Here is a 22,109-nt window from a genome sequence, read left to right as displayed (position 1 = left end):
GAATTGCTGCTGCCACTGGTCCAAGGTATAAAAAGAGCCGACAAGCAGGCGGCATTACACGGCACGTCTGGCAGTTTCAGATAGGGGAGTGCTTTCGGACGCGTCAGGTGTATATGAAAGCATGGTATCGAAGGTATTAAATGGTTCTCGTCCGTATAGGAGAAAGTAAGGGGAAAATATACTAACTGCTTGATACGAACTTGGTACGCATACGTCACGAAAGGGAGAACTTGGTTCCAGTTAGAATGATCAGAGGCGACGTACATCGAGAGCACATCGTCAAGAGTACGCTTGAAGAGCTCGGTCATGTCGTTAGTTTGCGGATGGTACGCTGTACTGTCGTGGTCGACAATTCAGCATTCGTCGAGTAGTGGCTTCAAAGTATCGGAAAGAAAGGCGCGGCCTCTATCGATCAGAGGTTCGCGAAAGGCACCGGGACGCAGAACGAAATGTCGTAGCAGAAACGATGCAACGTCGCTGATGGTGGTAGTCGGCAGAGCGGCTGTTTCAGCACAGCGGGTCAAGTGATTCACTGAAGCAATAATCCAGCGGTTGTCTGCTGGAGTGGATGATAGCAGTCCGTATTTGTCGATATCAACCCGATCAAAGGGTCGACTATTGCAGAGAAGGAATTGTGACGGGTAAACTTGTCCGGGAGGAAATTTTCGCCGTTGGCAAAGAGCACAGGAGCGAATGAACATTCGGACGTACTTATACATGCCGCACCAATAAAATCGGAGGCGTAGTCGAGCGTGGGTCTTGAAGAGGCCGACATTTACGCATTGTGCGCCTGCGTGGAAAGTGTCGCAAATAAGGTCACGGAGATGGCGGGTTGTCAAAAGAAGCCACTTGCGACCGCCACAGAGGTAGTTACTGCGATAAAGAAGGCTGACGCGAATGCAGAAGTGGGTAGCCTAGTAGTGAAGTGCGCGAGATGGTGAAGAGCTGGATGGATCAAAAAGGATGCTGATGAGAGCTCTGATCCAGGGATCCTCGCACTGCTCCGACGGCATGTTGCGCAGTGCATAAGATGTAAGTATAGGCTCAAGGGCGGATGGGCAAGCGCAGTCAGCGGAGACCGGTGAGCGAGAAAGGGGGTCAGCGTCCGTGTGTTTGCGGCCGGGACGGTAGAAAACGCGGTGGTCGTGCTCCTGTAGCTTAAGGACCCAGCGAGCAAGTCGGTCAGATGGGTCCTTAACGGCAGATACCCAACAAAGTGTGTGATGGTCAGTGACGAGATCGAAAGGGTGATCACACTAATAAGGACGGAATTTTCCAAGGGCCTAAATAATGACTAAACACTCGTTCTCTGTAACCGAGTAATTAGCCTCGGCCTTCGTCAGCGTTCGATTCACGTAGGCGACGACATATTCATCGAACCCCAGTTTTCGTTGCGCGAGTACGGCGCCGAGTCTGACGCCGCTGACATCGGTGTGGACCATGGTGGGGGCTGCAGGATCGCAGTGGCGGAGGACAGGTGGCGAGGTTAGCAGGTGGCCTACTTTCTTTAAGGCGTCATCGCAGGTGGGCAACAAAGCGTAAAGTTCTCTTTCGTCACTTAGAAGGGCTGTCAGGGGCGCACTTATGGAGGCGAAATCTCGAGTGAAACGTCGGAAATACGAACATAAACCAAGGAAACCTTGAAGCTCCTTTAACTTCTTTGACTGTGGAAAGTCGGCAACAGCGCGGAGCTTCGATGCACCCGGAAGGATGCCGTATCACGATACAACATCGCCAGGGATAGTGAGCTTTCGGGCACCCAAACGACATTTTTTTTTAAAGTTTTGTTGAAGTCGTGCGTCAGTGAGGAATTTCAGAAAGAGCTCGAGACGTGAGATGTGTTCGGAAATCAGCCGCAAAGACAACTAGGTCATCGAGGTAGCATAGAGATGTGTTCCATTTCAGGTCGCGTAAAATGTTATCCATCATCCTCTCAAAAGTGTCTGGAGCGTTACACAGGCCAAAAGACATTACCAAGAATTCGAATAGTTCGTCGGGTGGTACAAATGCTGTTTTAGGTCGATCATATGGTGCCAAAGGAACTTGCCAGTATCTGGAACCTAAATCCAGTGAAGAAAAAGCACTTTAACTACGGGGGATTGGCCAAGAAGCCGGCTCGTAAAGGTTAAAAGTTATGGGGAAGAGGAGAGAGAAAAACTGAAACGTAAAATTAAATCGGAATGAAGTATAACGTTCATTTTAACTACAAAATAGATTTACGTGGCAGAGATAGAAATATGCTTTTGCTGTAATTATAAGTCGCCTTTTTATTACTGAGTGACACCATGACTTCTTTTTCACTGAGCCTTGACAAAAACGCTCATGCACACCCGCGTTGTCCTCTTCTTCATCGGATTGCAGGCGCAGCAATATCTTGTTAGGCTGGAAAAAGTTGTTTACTCGGGTAGGTTTTGCATGGACTAATTTTATCATTTCTCGATTCAGTTATAATCATCATCTTCTGTTCTTGTAATAGTTATTGCCATCATATCTGTAGCATTCAATTCTTGTTTTCACAATTTCCAATTAACAATCATGTTTATATCTTGTATATCTTATATCTTATATCTATAACGTATAGCTGTTGCTTTAGAGAAGGAGGTAACTACGTTTCAGCAAAGGTGAGCACGTTCTTATTTATTCTTCTGCTTTGACTTTTATTCGCAAGAAAACATTGATCCTCTTCAATTTTCCTGTTCTCGCTACCGCGGGCTGCCGGAACCAGCCTTGCGTTGTACTCCTGATTCCCCGAACACCTCGCGGCGCACTTCGGTGCGCGCTCATTTTTGTCTGGCCCAGTAGATTTTCGCCTGGCAGAGTTTTGAACGCTTTCTGGCTAGCAGACGAAAAAAAAAAGAAACAATGCTCCCTCACCGCCATCACTGTGGGGACTCGACGGATTGCAGCGCGTTCGTTTGAGCGCGACCTCTCCAGAATGTATTGTCTCGCTGGTGTAGGATACCGAGCAGTATGCGTATGGTCCCCTGTGGACCAAGCGTCTCCCGTTTTCTTCGATATTCCTTCGGTAGCCACATTAGGTGGCCAAGTAGGCATCCGATTGTGGCCAACATGGGTTCCTTTTCATTCTTGCATGTCGGTGCCCCCGCCCTCCCCCCCCAAAAAAAAAACAACAACAAAAGAAAGACACTCTTGTGGCGCAGCGGATTGTCGCACGGTGAAAGTTCGATTTTGGTACTTCTTCTTTTGCGGAATTAATGGGCCATGGGACGCTTCATTTGACGTATACTTTAGCTTGAAACTTATTGTGCGCAACAAACAGGGACGAAGAAGAGAAGAAACACAAGGACGAGCGCTTTCTAACAACTGGTTTTATTTTTGAAGAACCACCTGCTTATATACCCACAGATCTGCGCGATCTAGTCAAACAGAGCACACCTATAGCGCATATAATACACACAGATCTGCGCGATCAAGTCAAGAGAGCACATTTACAGTGCATATACCACTTGTGATAAAAAACAAAGACGTGGACCAAAGCCACCCGGTCAACATAAGAACAGCAAGGTGCATGAAACATCCGCTTATGATAATATGCGTTAAAGATGTGATGATAGAAGTGAATTTTCTTTATCCAACAACGAAACCGATGGATGGCTGATGCATTTTTCTTTTTGTTTTCCAATCCAGTGTGCTTCTACAATTTCTCTCGCGGTTTGATTCCTGTTCCTATACAAAATGTTGGTGCTACTCAGACAAGGGGAGCAATCATGTTCTTGGCAATGCATTGCCAAATGCGTGCTAGGGCGACCTTTCAGACTGGACAAGTGTTCCCTTAACCTGGTGTTAATGCATCTCGCAGTCTGCCCTACGTACACATGACCACACGTCATAGGGATCTGATATACAACGTTCATCGCGCAATCAACAAACTGGTTCTTGCGCGGATGTTTGACACTACATTCTTTCTTTGCATCATCCTTTCTTTCGAACTTATTTTTAACCTTAGAGCACAGACTACCTATTTTGTTTTTCGCTGAAAATACCACTTTCACTGCGTAACTACCAGCCACCTTCTTAAGTCTGTGTGAAAGGCCGTGCACATACGGAATCACTGAAATCTTGGAAGCTACTTCTACATATACGCTACAGCTACATATACGTATTGCGATAGAAATTATATGTGCATTCCAGGCGCACTCCTGCCGTCGCCGTCGCCCTCATGTCCCGTACAAAGTCCAAGGGCGATAACATCGTGACCGCGCGCCACATGCTGTGTGCGAGTGATAGTATAGGTTGGGGGGGGGGGGCATAGGTGAGCCGATGACAGTGGCTCAGTATTGTGTCTACAAGGAAGAAAATCGGGGAGGAAGGCGCGCCGACTTCCGTCCAGTGTGATACTTCAGAGGAATGGAGGGAGGAGAGTGGGCCCTTGGGGTTCTGTGATCTGTGAATCTGTCATTGCGCAACATGTTTATTTGCCTTGTTTGACGCATCATATACTGTGAATTTTCCTTGGATACGTAGATTTATTGGAGACACACGTATCTGGTTGTGAGGTTCTGTGTGTCCGTGCACTGAACTTTTTTTGCCCTTTATTAAATTGTATCTTCCCATTTGTATATTCCATTGTATCTTCGCATTTTAATTTACGAGGGCGAGTCAAATGAAAGTGAGCCAACCCACTCCGCGCAATAATGGCTCGGTTCATTATCTGGGAGGTATGCGCATAGCACACAGGCACACATGCATCTCTCATTTACAGAAGTGACACGCAGGTGTGCGGATAAATGTTCTTTAATGCTCTCACACACTGGATTGAACATAGTTGCGTGACATAATGGACGCTCCAAAAGTTGAACAGCGTGGTGTAGTAAAGTTTTAGACAGCAAAAGGTGTTTCCCCAAAAGAAATTAGTCGTTGTATGGCTTCCGTGTACGTCGAACATTGTGTTTGATCGGCCACTGTGAAGCTTTCGAGCAAACTGTTCAAAGAGGGACAAGAAAGTTGCAAAGACAATCCAAGACCGGGCCAAAGCCTCCATGCAATCACCCCCGGCACAATTGCAGAGGTTGATGAGCAGATTAGACGAGAACGGAGGATAAGCATCGATGAACTGGCGGAGCGTGTGAACATTAGTCACGATTCGGTTCACACCATAATTCATGAACATCTCGTTTATCCGCTCTTGTGTGCGTAATGGATGCCGAAGATTTTGTACAGCCGCCAAAAGACGGAGAGGTTCCTCGCAGCCTTGACTCATCTGATCCGACATCACAATGAGGGTGACGACTCCTTGCCTACAATTGTGACCGGGCACGAATCATGGTGCCAGTACTACGAGCCTGAAACACGACGGCAAACCTTACGGTGGAAACATTTGAGCTCATCATCCCCAAGAAAGCCAAGGCCGTCATTTCCGCCGGAAAGGTGTTGTTGCCTTTTTTTGGATCGTCAGGGGCCATTACTGATCTGATCTGCTAAACCTCGAGAGACCATCAATCGTTTCCGGTATTGTGAGACGTTGGATCGGCTGTGTGTCGCAATTAAAAACACATGACGTCAAAAATTGACGAATGAGTTCATCTTGCTCCGCGACAGTGCCCGTGCCCACGTCGATGATGTGGTTAATAAAAAAGACTGGTAAAGTTCAAGAGGGAAACGCTTACACATTCGCAATACAGCCCAGACCTGTCACCTTGGGGCTTCGTCATTTTGGGGCAATTGAAAAAAAAAACAGCTCAAGCGAACCAGATTCGTGTCGGACGATCACGTGAAAGAATCAGTTACGGATTTCTTGAAGCAGCAACCCAATGAGTTTTATGAGACGGGCATCACGCGACTCGTTAGTAAGTGGGACAAACGTGCAAACAGTCATGGAGACTTCTTTTAAATAAAGTACCCTGTTTACACTCGCTCAGTTTCATTTGACTGAGCCTGATATATTTTGCAGAACTCCTGATTTTTATATGTGCTCTCTGTTGCGACTATGATTTCGGTGCAATTACAATACATGACCGGTGACACCTGCTCCTGCGCAACAGATTAGAGAAATGACAGCGTCGAGATTTTTCCCTGGTCGTTGTATATGTGCAAAAAATGTAAACAAGGCTCTTGAGGCACAAAGTTTCATTAACATATTTGTCCTCAGTTTGTTCATTTCACCGCCTTTACATCTTTCATATCAGCGGCATGCAATGTTTTGCTGGTTTAGAACTCATATAGTTCTTTAGTTCCGTGATATTTCCTTCACTTATTGAATAGACGCATACCATGGAAGCATTGATGCCAGTTATTTCGGGCGCACTTTTGCGACATACGAGTGTTTTCTTTTATGAAAAAAAAAACAGATATTGCTCCTCTTCACAGTGCATAGCGTTCAAGAGTTCATTTGCAGCATCTTTGCCAATAGCAATGCAGCTAATATTCATGTATTTGATGGCTCGACAAATTCTATAATGAGGCCGAGGAAGCTATTTATTTTTCAGAGCATTTTGCTCGCTGGAACGGCGTTCCACAAAATTTTGCTGCTATCAACTGTTCATTGTGATTTATTCGTGGTTTAAATGACTACTAATCTTCTTGATTAGTTTTCCGTCTGTTAACAAAGACTGTGTAATGCACATGCGTCAATAATTTCGCAGTTTTATACTGTACGCTTTAAAAATTGTCTTCTTGTGTACCTGCATCGCTCACATGCAATTATTTTCGCTCATACGTATTTAGGCGCTTCTTCCGTACCTCATCCCTCATGTAACACCTTCCATTGGGGTCCCTAACTAAATAAATAAAAGAAAACTAAATGGCAGCGTAAATGCACACACGGAGCAGTAAACTTTGCCTACGCCATTGGCAGTTGGCCCGTGTCGCATAGCGAAGCAAACGTCACAAAACATTGCCATGGGAGAAGAAGTCGGTTAACTAATATGTAGACTTACCCTAATCCCGAGGTACTCATGAGTATGAGTGAGCCCGAATGAGTCCAAGTGGGCGAAAGTTATTCTGTGAGTGAGCGTAGCATGGTCTGAACACAGGACGCATGCACCCCCCCCCCCCCCCTGCTCTAAATTTCTGTGTACTGAAATACCAAGTTGCCAACCCCATGATCACAACTATTCACCGGTGTCAGAAGGGATTGCATCGAATCTTTGGCCCAGATTAAATAAATGACGGCTGGTTATTGAGGCCATAAGGCGGGAACGTGTGTGCAAAATACCTGAGCACCACTGACCCTTCTGGTTGTCGTCACCAATGAGCTGTGTTGGCTCCGCTGCTCACGTATCTGCCAAGCGTGAATTCAAAAGTGTGAATCAAGCAGGTGAGCGCACGCAACTCCACGAGATTGAATGAGTCTCAGCCAATTATTTCGTGGGTCTGATTGATCCAGTGTTGCGAGTGAATACGTGTAAGCTTAAGTCCGAGTGAGCCAGCAGGAAACTTAATCAGGTAATCGAGTCCGAGCTAGTCCATGTGAGCCCAATTTTGGCGCGTCTGTGTGAGCCCTAAATAAAATGTGCATTGTTTTAGTCAGTCTCAGTGAGTTTCGATTATTTTGCACATTTATAGTCATGGGATAGTGTGCCATGGGGAACTATCCCACGATTACTGATCCAACTTGATCCAAAATCAATGATTAATAAATTATCCAACATCAAGTATATTCAAGGAGGATTGAGTAAACTGTAAAAAGCAAAAAAACACTAAAACGGCGTTATTGCAGAATGTTTGAGGATCAAAACGAAATGGTAGAATTTTGAATGCTTTTTAATGGCTCATTGTGGCATTATATTAAATATGTATAACATATACGATTATGCGCAGATACGACAGATATGTGGATGTGCAGCTAGACACGATACCATCAATTTAATACATTAGGTAAACAATAAAAAGAGGGAAAGAAAGCAAGAAAGGAAATCTAATGCTGCGTCGTCAGGGTTCATACTTCAGGGAGGACGGGGACAAGTGGTCAATCTTTGGTGCGACGCGAATATCTTCCAGGTGCCGCGCACTCAGCACTCCATGCGGGCCATGCCTGCACAATCGAACGAATAGGCAAAGGCAGGCGCCGGCATGGCAATGGCGTTGCACGACGCCCGCGATTTGTATGTCTCGCTGACGTCATCGTATTCACGAGGTTGGAGTGGGACCATCGCTTGCGAGCAGCACGTGTGTCCGAAGCGCAGAAAGAAAAGCCTCGAGAGGGCTACGCTCGAGTTGAATTTGGAGTCGCGATTCGCGGCTGCCCACAGCGCCACCTGGAGAGCCCAGTGGCGACCGATGATGTGGTCCCAGCTAAGTCCAGGCGGGAACATTCTGAGGCGGGTACGGACGTAGTCTGCGATGCAGGGAGCATAGTCGGACGACAAAGTCCAGTTCTTGGACAGCGTCGTTCGGAAACTGAGCGCGGCGAGGTGGTACGCAAGCGTGCCGTAGTTGACGGCTGCCTCGGTGGAGCCGGCATGGTAGAAGTCCGCCACGAGAAGGCGCAGCGGGGCTTCAGCATCGTCCCAACGCATGACAGTCGCAGCCAGACTGATCAGCGGCTCGCACGTCGCACCGTTGCGGCTTCGTTGGCGGGAGAAGAGGATCGTGTTCGAGACGAAGTCCGTTCTGAGCTCCGGCGGCACGGAAGCATCCTGGGCTGGTGGTTCCGGTAGCCCGCGCTCGGATCGGCGAATCACTGTTCAGTAAAGCGAAACATGGGACAAGGCGGTTTAGAATAATGTTCGATATTGAGTAGAAATATGTTGCATTCATAGCATCTTGAAGGCTTGCACGCAGCGAAAATGCACAGCGCCGAATACTGTCGTCTTGCCGTTAGTGTGCCTTTAAAAGAAAAATGAATGACTAGTCTGTTCGGTAAATGTCCCCAAAGGGACACTAAATGCGACAGCCTAAGTCAAGCTGAAGAATACGGAGTATATAGTCTGTACAGTAAACTGCTTTCGGGAACCCTCTTGTGGTTTACGTAGTTTAGCTTAGTTTCGCGCATTACTCACTGCTTCTGAAGCATGCTGGCGCAACGACGAGTTCGTGTTTCAAAGGGATGCGCCAGAAAGCCTTGTTCATGTCTTTGGCGACCGCCACCACGTCCTTCACAATCTGTGCGACGTCGCCCGCGATTCCGGGTCTCAGGACGTTCGCGGAGAGCCACGACCCGTAGCCGTCGCCGAACAGCAGCTCCAAGGCGCGGACACATGCCTCGCGCTTGATGTGCCTGTGCTCGTCGTCACCTCCAGACACGACGCGTCGCTGGACTTCGCTCTCCAAGACCAAGAACTTGGCCGGGGGCACGAGGGTCAGGTACACGGATACGACCCGCAGGTCGGCGTTTGCGAGTTCTTCTAAAACACCCCGAACGCCAGCCTGGTCTTGCACAACCGCGCTCGAAGGCGCTGGCCTGCCGGCCATGTTCGCGTAATCTGCGAGAACTCGCGACCAGTTAGTCTTCGGGGTGTCCAGATCACGTAGAGCGACCACCATGGTCTCGGACGCCGAGCGCAGCTGGGACATCCGTTGAGCCACGATGTCATCGATGTGTTCAATGTCCGGGACGCGATCGCGCGTCACGATGTCGCCGAGGGCTCTGATGGCGCGTACGAAGAGGAACTTGCGAGAGTGGGGTTCAAGGTGTCGAGCGATGGCCGTGCCCGCTGCGATGTACGCACCCGTCATTGACGAGACGTTGTCGTCATCTCTCCAGCGCACGTCGACGACGGACTCCATGGCGTATTGCAGCACGTGGCCGACGGCGAGGGTGAAGAGGCTGTCAAAGCTCGCCACTGCAGTCCAGACGTGGGCGTCGATGCCGGAGGTACTCCAGATCTCGCCGATGTCCACGGCTGCTCGGTCGAAGAACTTGATGCAGGACCTGCGCAGCCGCAGTGACGTTAATCAAAATGAGTGCCGAATCCGGGGTCTATTTGTCCGTGCTCGGATCTCACAATGCACTAGGCACGTGGCATGCAGTGGAAAGGTTACGATCAATGCTTTTATACTGAGCCGATGACATTTACAGGCCAAATGCCTTCAAACGGGTAGATGGCGCTTGGCCGTGTCCGCAATCATCATCTCCTGGCACCAGCGCTTTCCCCAATAATTCTATTTAGCAACTTTTCTACTTACTAGCATAAAGGCACATGATTTATAGTCATGAAATGAATATGATCATTCGGTGAGAGAGAATCAACTAAGTTCCCGTGGCAGGCAGCGAGTTTTTGGTCATTTAGATGTAATTATTGAAGACATATTCTACGTGATATATCACGGTGTGTAGTCAGGTAAATAGCAACACATGTGTTAAATTTTGAATAACATCTGGGTATTTACGTGCGAAAAGCACACTCCGATTATGACTCAGGCCGCAGTGGGAGTTTCCGGTTTAAGTTTGAACAGCTCGGGTTATTTAACGCGTGCACGGTGCACGAGCGTTTTTGCATTCCACCTCCCGTGGAATGCCGCAGCCGTGTCACAAAGTAAGCTTGCATTCCGCACTGTTATCCTAGTTACACTGCAGGAGGAAGGATACCTTGGGGAAAACCAGAGAAATGAGAATACATTTCGTGGAACATTCCAGAAGTGAACTCTGGCACATACCGTGTGCTCCAAGCATACATAAAAGAAATTTATTGATGAGCGGCCCATGTCTAGTGGCACCTACTCAGAGACCCATGTTGGTTCTACGGTTGGTTTCAAACCTGGTTCCTTCAGAAAAGAAAAGTACGAATGCTATTCTTGTGATTCATGGTAATTAAATGTCCTGCGCATTGGCTAGCTTCAGTTCTCTAATTCCTTCTTCAACACTGATTGATGGCTAATCATTAGAATAGTGCTGGTCAATTATAAATTAAATACTGAATTACAGTGTGAATTGTCGCAAAAGTAACGTTCACCTCAAGTAAGAAATTTACATGTAGGGATGCCAGTTCGATTATTCGCTTGCAAAGGTTCTGCTTTGTGCAAAAAATTCCTAAAGCGAGAGGTATGCTTGACGAAAAAAATATACGTATTGTCACGTGGTCGTGACGTTGAATAACACAGTAGCAGTACTGTGAACCACAAAACTAACTTTTATTGGGCGAACCTGTGCCCACAAAAGAGGCTACACTTATAGCACAACGATAGCGGCGAACACGGTCGGCGATCGTCGAAAATCTGATCAGTGGGTCAAGCGCGTCGGCTTTTATAGATCAGCCATCGAACGTTCCAGATTTAGCGATGGGACCCACGTGTCTTCCACAAAGTTCTACACTATTCGCGTCGCGCATACATGCAATCAGAGAACACAAGTTGCGGTGAAAGACAGGGGACGGAACCATAGATAACATTCGAGAAACTTCTTTTACATGCAGGCGCGTTCTGCGCTGCACGATAACATTTGTTAGGTGGCCAAACGTGGTCTCCCGATAAAGATAAGTACACGTGTCAGTATGAAATTCATCTTCTGAGGATTAAAATGCATTTTCGTAGAGTACATTTTTCCGCAGAGTGTGAGGATATGGCTGACATTTGTTGAAATCATCGAACAACGACGTTCAAGGGCAGCCATTATATAGGCTAATACGGATATAGTATTTCGCACTGTCTGAGATTGGATTTCTAAAGCGAAGGACGATGAGCACGTACCCTCAAAACGCAAATGTTTTTTGAGTGTTATATCCGAAAAAGGAGACATTTGTGTGCAGCCCTCTACTCTAAAGATGCAGTAGCTACTTCCCCGCACGTCCACAAGATTCTTTGCCTAAACGTCGGAGTTTGTGCCATAAGCGTCGGCGCCTTTGTATCAGCGGTGAACGAGCCAGTAGAAGTTATTCGCTTTAATACAGTCTTACTTTGAGAAGAGGCACAGAAGAGTCCCAAATTATGCAGGGACGGAAAACGGGTGGCGACGCGGCCTTGAATCTTCCGCAACAGCTCACCGATACGTCATGAAAACGGACTGCTTCGGCACTGGCCTAGCCGATTATTTATTGCCAAAAAAAGAGACTACATTGTCGTTTAAAAAACTGGAGGACGCTGAAGCTTCGCCTTCAAGAGTGTAACGCGATAGCGTTCCCGTCGACCCGCCAAGGGGTGTAAGACAATGGGCTACAGCGCAGCGACTACGCGCCCCGCATCGGACGCGGTGAGCATCGAGCAACGCAGCGTTCGGCACGGCAACGAAATGTGCGCCTGAGCAAGCGACGCACGCCTGAGCCTTAGAAACAGCTTGTTTCTAAGGCAACACCGCATTCACTAGAGGCGCTTTTGTACCACTTTGAAGCATCGAACTCGTGGCTCAGCGTCTCCGTCTCACACTCCGGAGACCCTGGTTCGATTCCCACCCAGCCCATCTTGCAAGTTTTTTTTTTATTCATGAAGTGCCTGCTGGGATTTATCGCTCACGGCTAACGCCGCTGACGCCGACACCGATGACACCGGCTTTTCTGCGACACGAGCTCCTTGACGCTGTCGCGTTAAGAAGTCAAAGAGCAAGTTTCGACGACTTCTTGGACCCGTCGTGCTTTCTTTGTGGCTTTGGCATTGTGCTGCTATGCACGAGGTCGCAGCACGAGATCCCAGCTGCGTCGGCCGCGTTTCAATGGAGGCGAATTGCAAGAACGCCATTGCGCTTTGCGTTGGGTGCAAGACCTGAGGTGAAACAGCGCGAAAAAGACGAGGACACAAGGAAACAAATACCGCAGACAAATACTATTTCCTTGTGTCCTCGTCTTTTTCGCGCTGTTTCACCTCAGTTCTAAGTATGAACCAACTAGCCCTCATCAAGATCTTACTGGGTGCAAGAACGGTGCATTGGTGCAAAGAACCGCGGGTGGTTGAAATCGATCCGCAGTCCTGCTCTACGGCGTGCCTCGGGATGAGATCGTGATTTTGGCACGGAGAACCCCAGAATTTTTTCAGAATAATTTTTGGTGGACTACAATACCCACGTATACAAAAAATGCATTCTAATCCATCTCGTTCTATCCATCCATCCTGTTCTATGTTACTGTTCCATCCTGTTCTAGTAATTACCTTCCTACTGCTAAATCAACGAAAATAAAGTTTTGAATGATGCGTTCGCGAGCTTAAAATGACTGAGTGTTTCTCTTCAGCGTCCTTTTAACAGTGAACGACCCAGTACAAGTCTCTGCTGTGCCAACCACTGAGAGAAATATAGATATCGTAAGACAGATCGAGTGTCAGTGCCCTACGAACCGTAAAACTGTATGTGCTTATACCTGTACACCACGGAGAAGGGCAGCGTCACGCCGTCGGGTGGCGCGGCGCCAAGTTCGCCAGCATCCCAGAGAGCGGCGTTCACGGCATCGACGTAGGCGATACGCTGGGCCTCCATGTAACTCGCGTGGCGGTTCGCGCGGCCCCACTGACCGCAGGAGAAGCCGTAGAAGTCTTTGCACGGGTCCACGGACGTGTCGATGGACGACTTGAGCTCGAGCACAGCCTTCTCGCAGTCCACGGTGACGCAGGCGTTGGCCAGGTTCTCGACCCAGAAGGACACCTGAGCAAAGTGGCAGAACGTTGGAGGAGGTCGCGGATACGATTGCGATTCCCGCCGACCGAACGGCGGAGGAGGAGTATTGACTATGTTACTCTAAAGTGAACTTGGACAGAGGCCAGTCATGTTCTGACACTTGACTATGAGCAAACGACTGACCACTAGCCACATCGAGAACGAATAGCGAAAAAAATTAATTATGGGGTTTTACCTGCCAAAACCACTTTTTGATTATGAGTCACGCCGTAGTGGAGGACTCCGGAACTTTCGACCACCTGGGGTTCCTTAACGTGCACCTAAATTTAAGTACATGGGTATTTTCGCATTTCGCCTTCATCGGAATGCGGCCGTCGTGGCCAGGATTCGATCCCGCGACCTCCGTGCTCAGCAACCCAACACCATAGTCACTGAGCAACCACGGCGGGTAGAATGAATATGCAAGTCGAGTGACGGCTTAGCGGTATGGACCACTTTCACCGGAAACAGTGCCCTCACTACACAATCATGCTCTCATATTGTTCACAAAGCCAAAATAATGCTACTATACTCGCGGACAGCTTTCCGTGGCAATGAAGGGAAAGCTACGGAGGCAAAGTGCGCACAAGTGAGAGCGCTTGTGAAAAGAGCCCCGTGTTTTCATGCACGTTAGTTTAAGCTGGGCAAGATAAAACAAACCCCTATTAGCAACAGGTAAATAACATAAAACACATCACTTAATGTAAAAGCTTGCTTATTTTGCGGCTTTTCCCTTCCGCGTCTGGGCAAACGCAAAAGCGTCGCACGTGAAGCTGCGTCCAATCAGCGTCTGTTCCGAGCAGCCAAAAACACAGTCAAACGCTGGCGGACTACTTGGCGCGGTAACACATGTGCGGCAGACACGCGCCCGTAGCTTTACCTTCATTGCGACAGAAACTTGCCTGCAACTACAGTACTGTATTTTGTCTGTGTGTTTCAGCTGCAGTGTTGGTTTTACACGTGCTCTAGGGCCCTGAAACGACCAGTCGAACATACCATTAAGGAACCAAAGGCTGGACGTAGCAAATTTCGAAACCTTTCTCGCAGAAAAGTGGCCCAAGTAGCAATACGTGACGCCACGCAGGCGTTCCCGCACAATGGTTCCGGCGAAAAGTTCCGTAAGGCGAAACATGGCGCTTCATTTTCTCTCAAAATAAAGCACCCTTTTCCCGGCCAATGAATCAGAACAGTTTTGAATGGTTATAACGCCTAAACTGATGCAGTGTTGTTCCTTAGTGCTTCGTCAAAGTCACCCTAAGAATAACTCGACTCGTGACATTATTCGACGTCTTACGCACTCTCCACTAGCTAGCCCTGGTGTGGCATTGGGGGGTTAAAATCGATGGATAGAGTGGTTGACCAATCGAACCATTGTCACCTGCTGCATCATTCATTGATCGAAGAAGGTGATCGTGTTCGTTAGTTGAATTTTCCAACACTGCCTCAAACTCGCTACTTTCGGAGCGTCTTTTTCACAAAAATTTGGGATTGACATTTATTGCTGCGTAATCTTAGGAACTTTTGACCAGAACACAACAAAACCACAGCAAAGCGAAATTCATAGAATGGAAGTGCGGCCGAAACATCGGTGTTGGAGGATGTGCTTGCCGAAATGCAAGTACGTTGGCATAGGCTAGGAACTGTTTTTTTTCTTTTTAATATCAAATAAAAGAAACAGACTTTATCTTCTTACAATGGTGACAGCTGCTCTCTTTGAAATAGCTGTAATAACGAACATAAGAACGCTAACCCAAGAGACAATGCAACCCTCTATGCTCTCTTTAGCTTCACTGTCAGTTATTTCGTGTGGTTGTAACTAAGAAAAATAGAGCATTTGTTCTCTGGTTCTTGCTCAATGAGACACGTCTCAACTACAAAAAAGTGAGGACGAAGATATCTCAGAGTAAACGAAGTCCGAATGTATATCTGAGATAACGAGGATAATTTAGATATAAAAGGTGGTGGTATACACTGTACCCTGTATACTGTATACACTGAGAACATAAACGCACCTGAATAAACCACGTCGGCCGAGTTTACCGCGATAGTGGCCAACTGCTGCTCAAACGCAGTTAACTTGCGGGCCCACCATGTACCAGAATGATTGCCTTTTAACTGAGTTGCAGTCGGCTGAATAACAGTGCAGTGCACCCGGTGGGAGCATGGACGAACTAAGCACGCTCGGAGAGCATTCGATGCGAGTTGCGAATGCGTGCTATCGACTTGGAAAATAAGGGTTGCCCAAGAACTGTTGCGGCTGTATACCTTCTTCTCGTGGAAATGTCTGGTTCCGTCAGGAAGCAGCTGCATCAGCAGGAACATCACAACGACGAAGACGGTGACCGACGCGGCTACAGCTGTGCACACCGCCATGCGGCTGACCTTCGACAGGCGGGTGTCATCGGGTGTCAGGCTGCCCACCGACGATGGGTGTTTGGTCGAGTTGCCTGCGAAAGGCCAACGGGACGCAGCACGTGAGGAGCCCGACCGCAGCGGCCGCAAAAGGTGCTTACAGCTCGCTACACTCTGAAAACAGTTGCACCCTTTGGGGTGTATATTTGTCCCCAAACGATAATCGTCATCTGTCTCGCCCGCGTTTTCTTTTTTTAACGCTGCGAGCCCGGTACTTCCCAGTCACGAACGGCATGCGCGTTAACAGTGTGACGCAGCATTCTCGACAGGAAAGTAGCGAGCGCCAAGTTTTCAAGAAAGGAAACGCAAGCAAGGCTGATGACGATTATTGTTGTGGGACAAATATACACCCCAGAGGCCGCGAACTGTTTTTAGAGTGTAGGCCTACCGTCCCACACACTCGGCATTCGAAAGTACCGCTGACCCAACGTTACTAGACTAGTAACGTTGCGGTGACCCGACAAAAAGCTTTTTTGTTTGTTCTGGAACCTGTCCTGCCATCAGGAGAGTATGATCCATGTGCGACTGTTTCTCGTCAGAATAGGAGCTTTTAAAATGGCGGTATAGGAACTCCGCCAAAGCGCGAGCGCATGTTACAGCAATGATAGAATTGCGTTAATTTATTGGTACTTACGTAAGCATACATGTGTGATTATGCATTTCTTGGTGTCTGCGATGGTTGAAGGATTGTGTTGAGGGCAATATCTGGGCGCTGATTGCAATAGCTTCATTTCGATATCACGAATAAAGCTAGGAATAAAGAACGACAATTGGCCATTGCCGCGCTCCCTCCCAAATATTTCAAATACTATAGATTGTGGTTTTATACTCTTCTGGAAGCCAAGATAGCATAATCTACAAATGTGGAAAAATCTGGGAGAGAAAACGCGCTCCGGACGTTAGGAGGTTATAGGATGGCATGCCTACCAAATCTCCAGAATTTCTCATTTACGATTTTGTGTTCGTCCTGCGATTTTACGAATGTTGCGCCAGGTCCGAGCTTGAAGGGAAGAAATATGGCACTGATTGTCTTCACTGCACTTCCAGATTACGATGAAAAGAAGCAGTTTCGCCCGAAAGGTAAAGTATCGATTGCTATAGCAAATTAGTGGAAAGCTATACGAAGTAAGCATAGTAGTCTTATCGGCCGTATAAATTTGTAAACATAGGCATACTAACTAAATGCTGTTACGCACGCACAAGCAGTCATGAAGACACCTCACTCAATGAACGCGGGAACTCACTGTCGAAACGCTGGCGTTAAGAAACGCGGCTTCAGCAGCGAGCGAAGTTACATTCGGGCTGTCTACCCCGAAAACACACAACACGCACAAAGCTACGAGCCGCCGACGCCCCTAGACTCTGCCCCTAACGCAGTTCGCTCTCAACGTACGGCCACGTGACCGTGCGCAGCCGCCCCATGCGCAATTGCAACCGGAGTAGTACACTGCCCCTTTCCCTCCCCTACTACGTTGCCTCGAAACGTTGGGTGCCTCTCAAGTCTCTTTCGCGCGGTCTAAAACCCCTTAAATTTCGTACAGTAGTGCCACGCTTTGAAGAATGCCGCCTCCTCCTCGCGCACTCTGGCCGACGCTGCCGCCGCGTCTCTATTGGCCTAATAGCATCACGTGGGCCCACGTGCCTTGCTTCAGCGCCATTTTTGCTCGAGAAGCGTCTACGGAGTGGCGAGGAGCGCATGTTGGGGCCGTTGCTACGCTCGAGCAGTGTAGGTAGCGCCACGATCGAAGAGGGAGAGCGAAAGAGAGGAGAAATGAGGAGGAACAAAGGCGGAGGAGGAGAGTGGCACTACTTTACGAAGTTTAAGGGGCTATAGCGCGGTCGAGATTAAGCTGCCGATCGTCGGCTCCCTTCGCATGCTTTCATTCGCACATGCAGCGTAGGGTGCGCGACGACGCTGTTATTGCCCTTGGACTTCGAGCGGAGCCTCACCGCAACGGCGACGCCGACGGCAGAAATGCGCTTGGAGTATCTGTATAATTACAATCGCAATAAAAATTGATAGTCACTTATGTATCCTTACAATATTTGAATGCGAAAGCATCATGACTTCTCTCTTTATTAGCTACGTCCATGATACGTGACGTCATGCATTGTCACGTGTCCACAACTCTACCTTAATGCATCTTTCTCCACCTTGCCCTAATCTGCGTTAACCGTAATTGCCTTCAGCTCACCTTCATTCACCTTCATTCACATTAATTCACATAATTTCACTTACTCCACCTTAAATCACCTTACTCTTCCCTGGTCTAACTTTAATTCGGTGTTACTACGGAGGCCACACAAGACGCTGATGCAATCGCTGACGATGTTTTTTATCAGCACTCGTTGTGGACTACAACGCCGCGTTTTCTGCCGCTTGGGACGTATTGGCCTCGAGCTCCACCACTGGAAAAGCTGGCGCCACCGTCGGCGTGACGTGCTAGGAGGGATCAAGTGGACATAGCGGCCGCGTCGGCTGCTTCGGGCGCGCCGAAGCGAGCTGAAAACGAGTTTAAATTTTCTCGTACGCTGCGGTCCTCATTTAGTGGCAAAATTTTCCCGCTTCGAGTGTCTCCTTTACGATGCTTGAAAGCACTACAATAGGTAGTGGCTGCCTTTGAAGGCGCGCAGCATGGTAGGCTACTGCTCGGTGCCGCAGGGCCGGACGCACGTAACACAGGCCGGTGTCAGCCTTATTCACACGTAACCGCAGGACAAGAAGCTGCGTGAAGCTTGGCTCGCGAAACATAAAACCGGCAAACAGTCATCGGCTACAACTCGGGTATGCAGCAAGCACAGACGCGAGGAAGATTTCTGCTACGGCGCCCGGTCTGCGATGTTCTGAAAACGCGCACTGAGACGCTCGCCCGAGTCCGCTGCCCGACTAATGTCATTACGGTTTGGTCTATGAACTTGTCGATGCTATAGATATTGGCAATTTCAGTGGAGTGGAAAGGCAGCGGTAAGAAGCACATTTTAAAAAAGCATGGCATATGGTCATGTTTGTGTTATGAATTAACGCACTGGATTACAAAAAAGGAGCAGCGGGAAATTGCACGCTGAGAACACCGATGAACATACAGTGCGACGCAACTCGAAAAATAGCATTGAAAAGTCAAAGAAATTAGAAGAAAAAAAAAAGATTGAATCGTCGCGACGGCACATCACAGTCCCCGTAGGCGTCGAAGTCTCTACTATGAAATTATTTTTGAACAGCTCTGATAGCGCCCACGCAACAATGGTTGCTTGTATACTGCCAGTGCTCATAGTCTGCGGCCTAAAGCTCATGACACGGTGCGAAAACGCGCGCGCGGAGAAAGCGAAACAGTACGCGGACAAGCATGCAGACGCGCAGTCGGTCGCTGCGAATCTGCGCGATTGCTGCATTGAGGCTTCATTCTATTACGCTCCATTTCGTTATACAAACACTATAAGAACATATTTTACATAGTTTGCTCTCAGCGTTTACCTACCTTTCACGCAAGAAGCCGGTTCGGGAGACTCTATCGCGACGACCGCGCGCAGTGGCGTTCACTGTACGTATTCGGTAAAGAGATAGCGTCTGTAAACGACTGTGTGCTTTCAGTTTGCCCAAGATTATTATTTAGACAGTAAGAAACTTCTCTCGTTTCGAAAGTACTTACAGAAATGTCCGGGAGAGCTCGCGCGTGGTGTTTTCAGTGAGCGCTGACAGCAAAACCTGTGAGGAGCGCGCCACGTGATCCCTCATACTACGCCAGCGAGGCGCTTCCGATAGATGGCGACTCCGTAACTCCTCGCCGCCAATAATGCTTTCGCCTTAACAAACGCGGTGGTTTATTTCCTGATTGTCTGATTATGAGGCTCGCCGTACAGTGGACGACTGCGGATTAATTTTAACGGGTGGCGTCATTTAACGCGTACCTATGCTTCGTACACGATCGTTTTTTGCATTTTGCGTCCAAGTAAGTGTAAAGAAAACACCTTGCTCCCTGGTGGTGAAGGGTGAAGGCGAAAGAATCACAGGCTTGAGGGAACGTGAACGTTTACTCACTATCCGTCTCCGACTTCGGCGCCCTTCGGAACTGCCCGGATCTTCGTTGCCTCGACATCCCCGAATTGTCCGGGCTGCCATTGTCCGTCAGGACGCACTTTCTCGACGAGGAGTCTCTTCTGCCACCCGACTTGTGTTCAGCGTCTGCGGTTTTGCGCTTGAATGGTCCTCGCTCGTTTCTCGAGTCGCATTTGGGGCTGCCCGACGCTAGGCCAGGGCTCTTAAGGTTATGAAATGGCCCGGTACTCGACTCGGCGGCCCCTGTCCCCTTTCGGTCAGCCCCACGGCGACCTTCCCTGTCGTCGATCGTTCCCGCGAACGGCTCCTTCTCCGGAGACAACGCACCGGCGTCATTCGATGGCATGTTAAGAACCCACCACCCTCGGAGGGGAGTGCTCAACGCGGAGTCGCGACATTTGTTGTTGGCTGATGTCACGGCTGAGCTTGCAGCACTAGTGCGCCGTGTACCTCCGAGGGGTGTGTGGCCCTGCAGGTCGGGATCTTTGCTGGACGGTGGCTCAGCGTCGTTCCAGTAACTGGTCTGCGGCGGCAGATCTGACGGCACGTACGCGTCATAGTCCGGGGGAGGTCTCATGGGTGACTTGGTCGCGAGCCCCGGGGTACCGCTGTGAGGCAGTCGCTCCGGCAATACGTTCAACTCGATATCGAGAGCCCTGTCGATCAGCGTCGCCGTGAGACTCTCAGGCTCGGTGCCCGGCTGTTCTCCGAGTATCGCGTTAGCTTCGTAGTGGGGAGGCCTATCTACCAGTGACGTCGCAACGACACTCCCGAAGCCGATTTGCGACGATCCGTCTGACGGTATGTGAGCCTCGGCGTCCCGAAGTCTCTTGGATGACGTCGGTGCGAGATCCCGAGCTCCGGCCAGTGGCAGTTCTTCGAGAATCGTGTTGCGCTCGGAACCGGGGATCCTGTTGATTGAAGTAGCGCCAGGGCTACCCGAGCTGGTTTTCGCCGATCCGTCTGACGCAGTGCTGGTCGACTTCGCTGCGAGGCTGCCGGATCTAGGGCGCGCTGATTCTGCTCCTGGTTCTGCTTTGCCAGACTCAGCAGCGTCCGTCACTTGAGCATGCTGATGTTGTTTTGTTCGGGTAGAGGAATGGAGTGCGGGCTTTTTACCAGCCTTCCTTGTCCGGCGGGCGTGATGTTTCTTCTTCTGTTGATTTTGCGGCGAGTCTTCTGGACTGGAAGATCGCGGCTGCTTCTCTTCGGCCTGCTGGGCTGGTAACATGTCTGAAACGTTGAACTTCTTCTTCTTCATCGCCCTCCTTGATGTCTTATAGGGTTCAAAGCAAACGGCTTCTGGAAGGTCAATTCCCTTCGGCAGCTTGGGCTGGGACTTCGCTTGGCACTGCATCGGCACTAGGTTGTTTCAGTAGGAACGTATGTGATGCCATCATTAATTTTGTAAGCGGAACAAAGAAACTGTAATGTTACTTTCTCAGTGTCTTTTTTTTTCAGAAATGACCAACAATAATAATAGCACCTCCTCTTCAATTTTTCGCTAAAACTCATGATAGGGACAATATTTAATTCCTTCAGCGTGATCATTCATTAATGAATGCGACTGTAGTTTGATTATCTTCTGTTTATTCACAAAATTCATGTTTATCTTTCCATTTTGTCTCCTACTACGAACCGATTCATGGTTTATACCCCGTAGCGGGTTGAGACATAACACCAGGCACCAGCCAACCAACCAACCAATCTATCAGGAGAGGACCAAAAGGGTAAGAGCGGCTGCAAGATCCAACGGACTCCCGAAATAGGGAGACCGCCCACCAATTTTTACTGTCAATAAATAACGTTGCCCTTATCATCAGATCTCTGGTTGATTTATTAAAATTCCTCATTGAAATGGTGGAATCCACTCTGGGTGACTGGTCATGAATCGGGTAGTACGACGGTTCAAGAAAATAAAAAATCTGGGCTAAAATATAGACAAGATCATTAATTGAAAATTGTGAAAACAAGAGTTAAATGCTACAGATATGACGGCAATAATAACTATTGCAAGAACAAAAGATGATATTTATAATTGAAGCGAGAAATGATAAAATTTGTCCATGCAAAACCTACCCGAGTAAATGAGTTTTTCCAGCCTGACAACATATTTGTCAAGACAAGAGCGTTTTTATCAAGGCTCAGTCAAAAAGAAGTCGTGGTTGT

At 48.6% G+C, this 22,109-nt stretch overlaps 1 protein-coding gene across 1 annotated transcript; it reads right to left on the bottom strand.

Moving 5' to 3' along the window:
• Nucleotides 1-7,704: 7,704 nt before the first annotated feature.
• LOC135904975 (uncharacterized) lies at nucleotides 7,705-21,187 on the bottom strand. The gene is made up of 5 exons (XM_065435969.2): nucleotides 19,923-21,187; nucleotides 15,740-15,921; nucleotides 13,182-13,462; nucleotides 8,961-9,832; nucleotides 7,705-8,641 (listed from the first exon to the last, which is right to left on the bottom strand). The coding sequence occupies exons 1-5, from the start codon at nucleotides 21,169-21,171 to the stop codon at nucleotides 7,971-7,973; spliced, it is 3,255 nt and encodes a 1,084-aa protein (XP_065292041.1). The 5' UTR covers nucleotides 21,172-21,187; the 3' UTR covers nucleotides 7,705-7,970.
• Between the last annotated feature and the right edge of the window lie 922 nt (nucleotides 21,188-22,109).

The sequence above is a fragment of the Dermacentor albipictus genome, chromosome 6 (genome assembly GCF_038994185.2).
Source record: "Dermacentor albipictus isolate Rhodes 1998 colony chromosome 6, USDA_Dalb.pri_finalv2, whole genome shotgun sequence".
Lineage (NCBI taxonomy): Eukaryota > Metazoa > Arthropoda > Arachnida > Ixodida > Ixodidae > Dermacentor > Dermacentor albipictus.
The sequence above is the reverse complement of the archived record's forward strand: the minus strand, read 5'-3'. Positions and strand labels throughout refer to the sequence as shown.

Excerpts from the sequence above, each read along its gene's own strand:
- LOC135904975 (XM_065435969.2), bottom strand. The coding sequence starts at position 21,171 with ATGTTACCAGCCCAGCAGGCCGAAGAGAAGCAGCCGCGATCTTCCAGT. Across the intron at positions 15,922-19,922 it reads GCCGAAGTCGGAGACGGATA|GCAACTCGACCAAACACCCA; the intron begins GTGAGTAAACGT and ends GGCCTTTCGCAG. Across the intron at positions 9,833-13,181 it reads CCCTTCTCCGTGGTGTACAG|GTCCTGCATCAAGTTCTTCG; the intron begins GTATAAGCACAT and ends GCGGCTGCGCAG.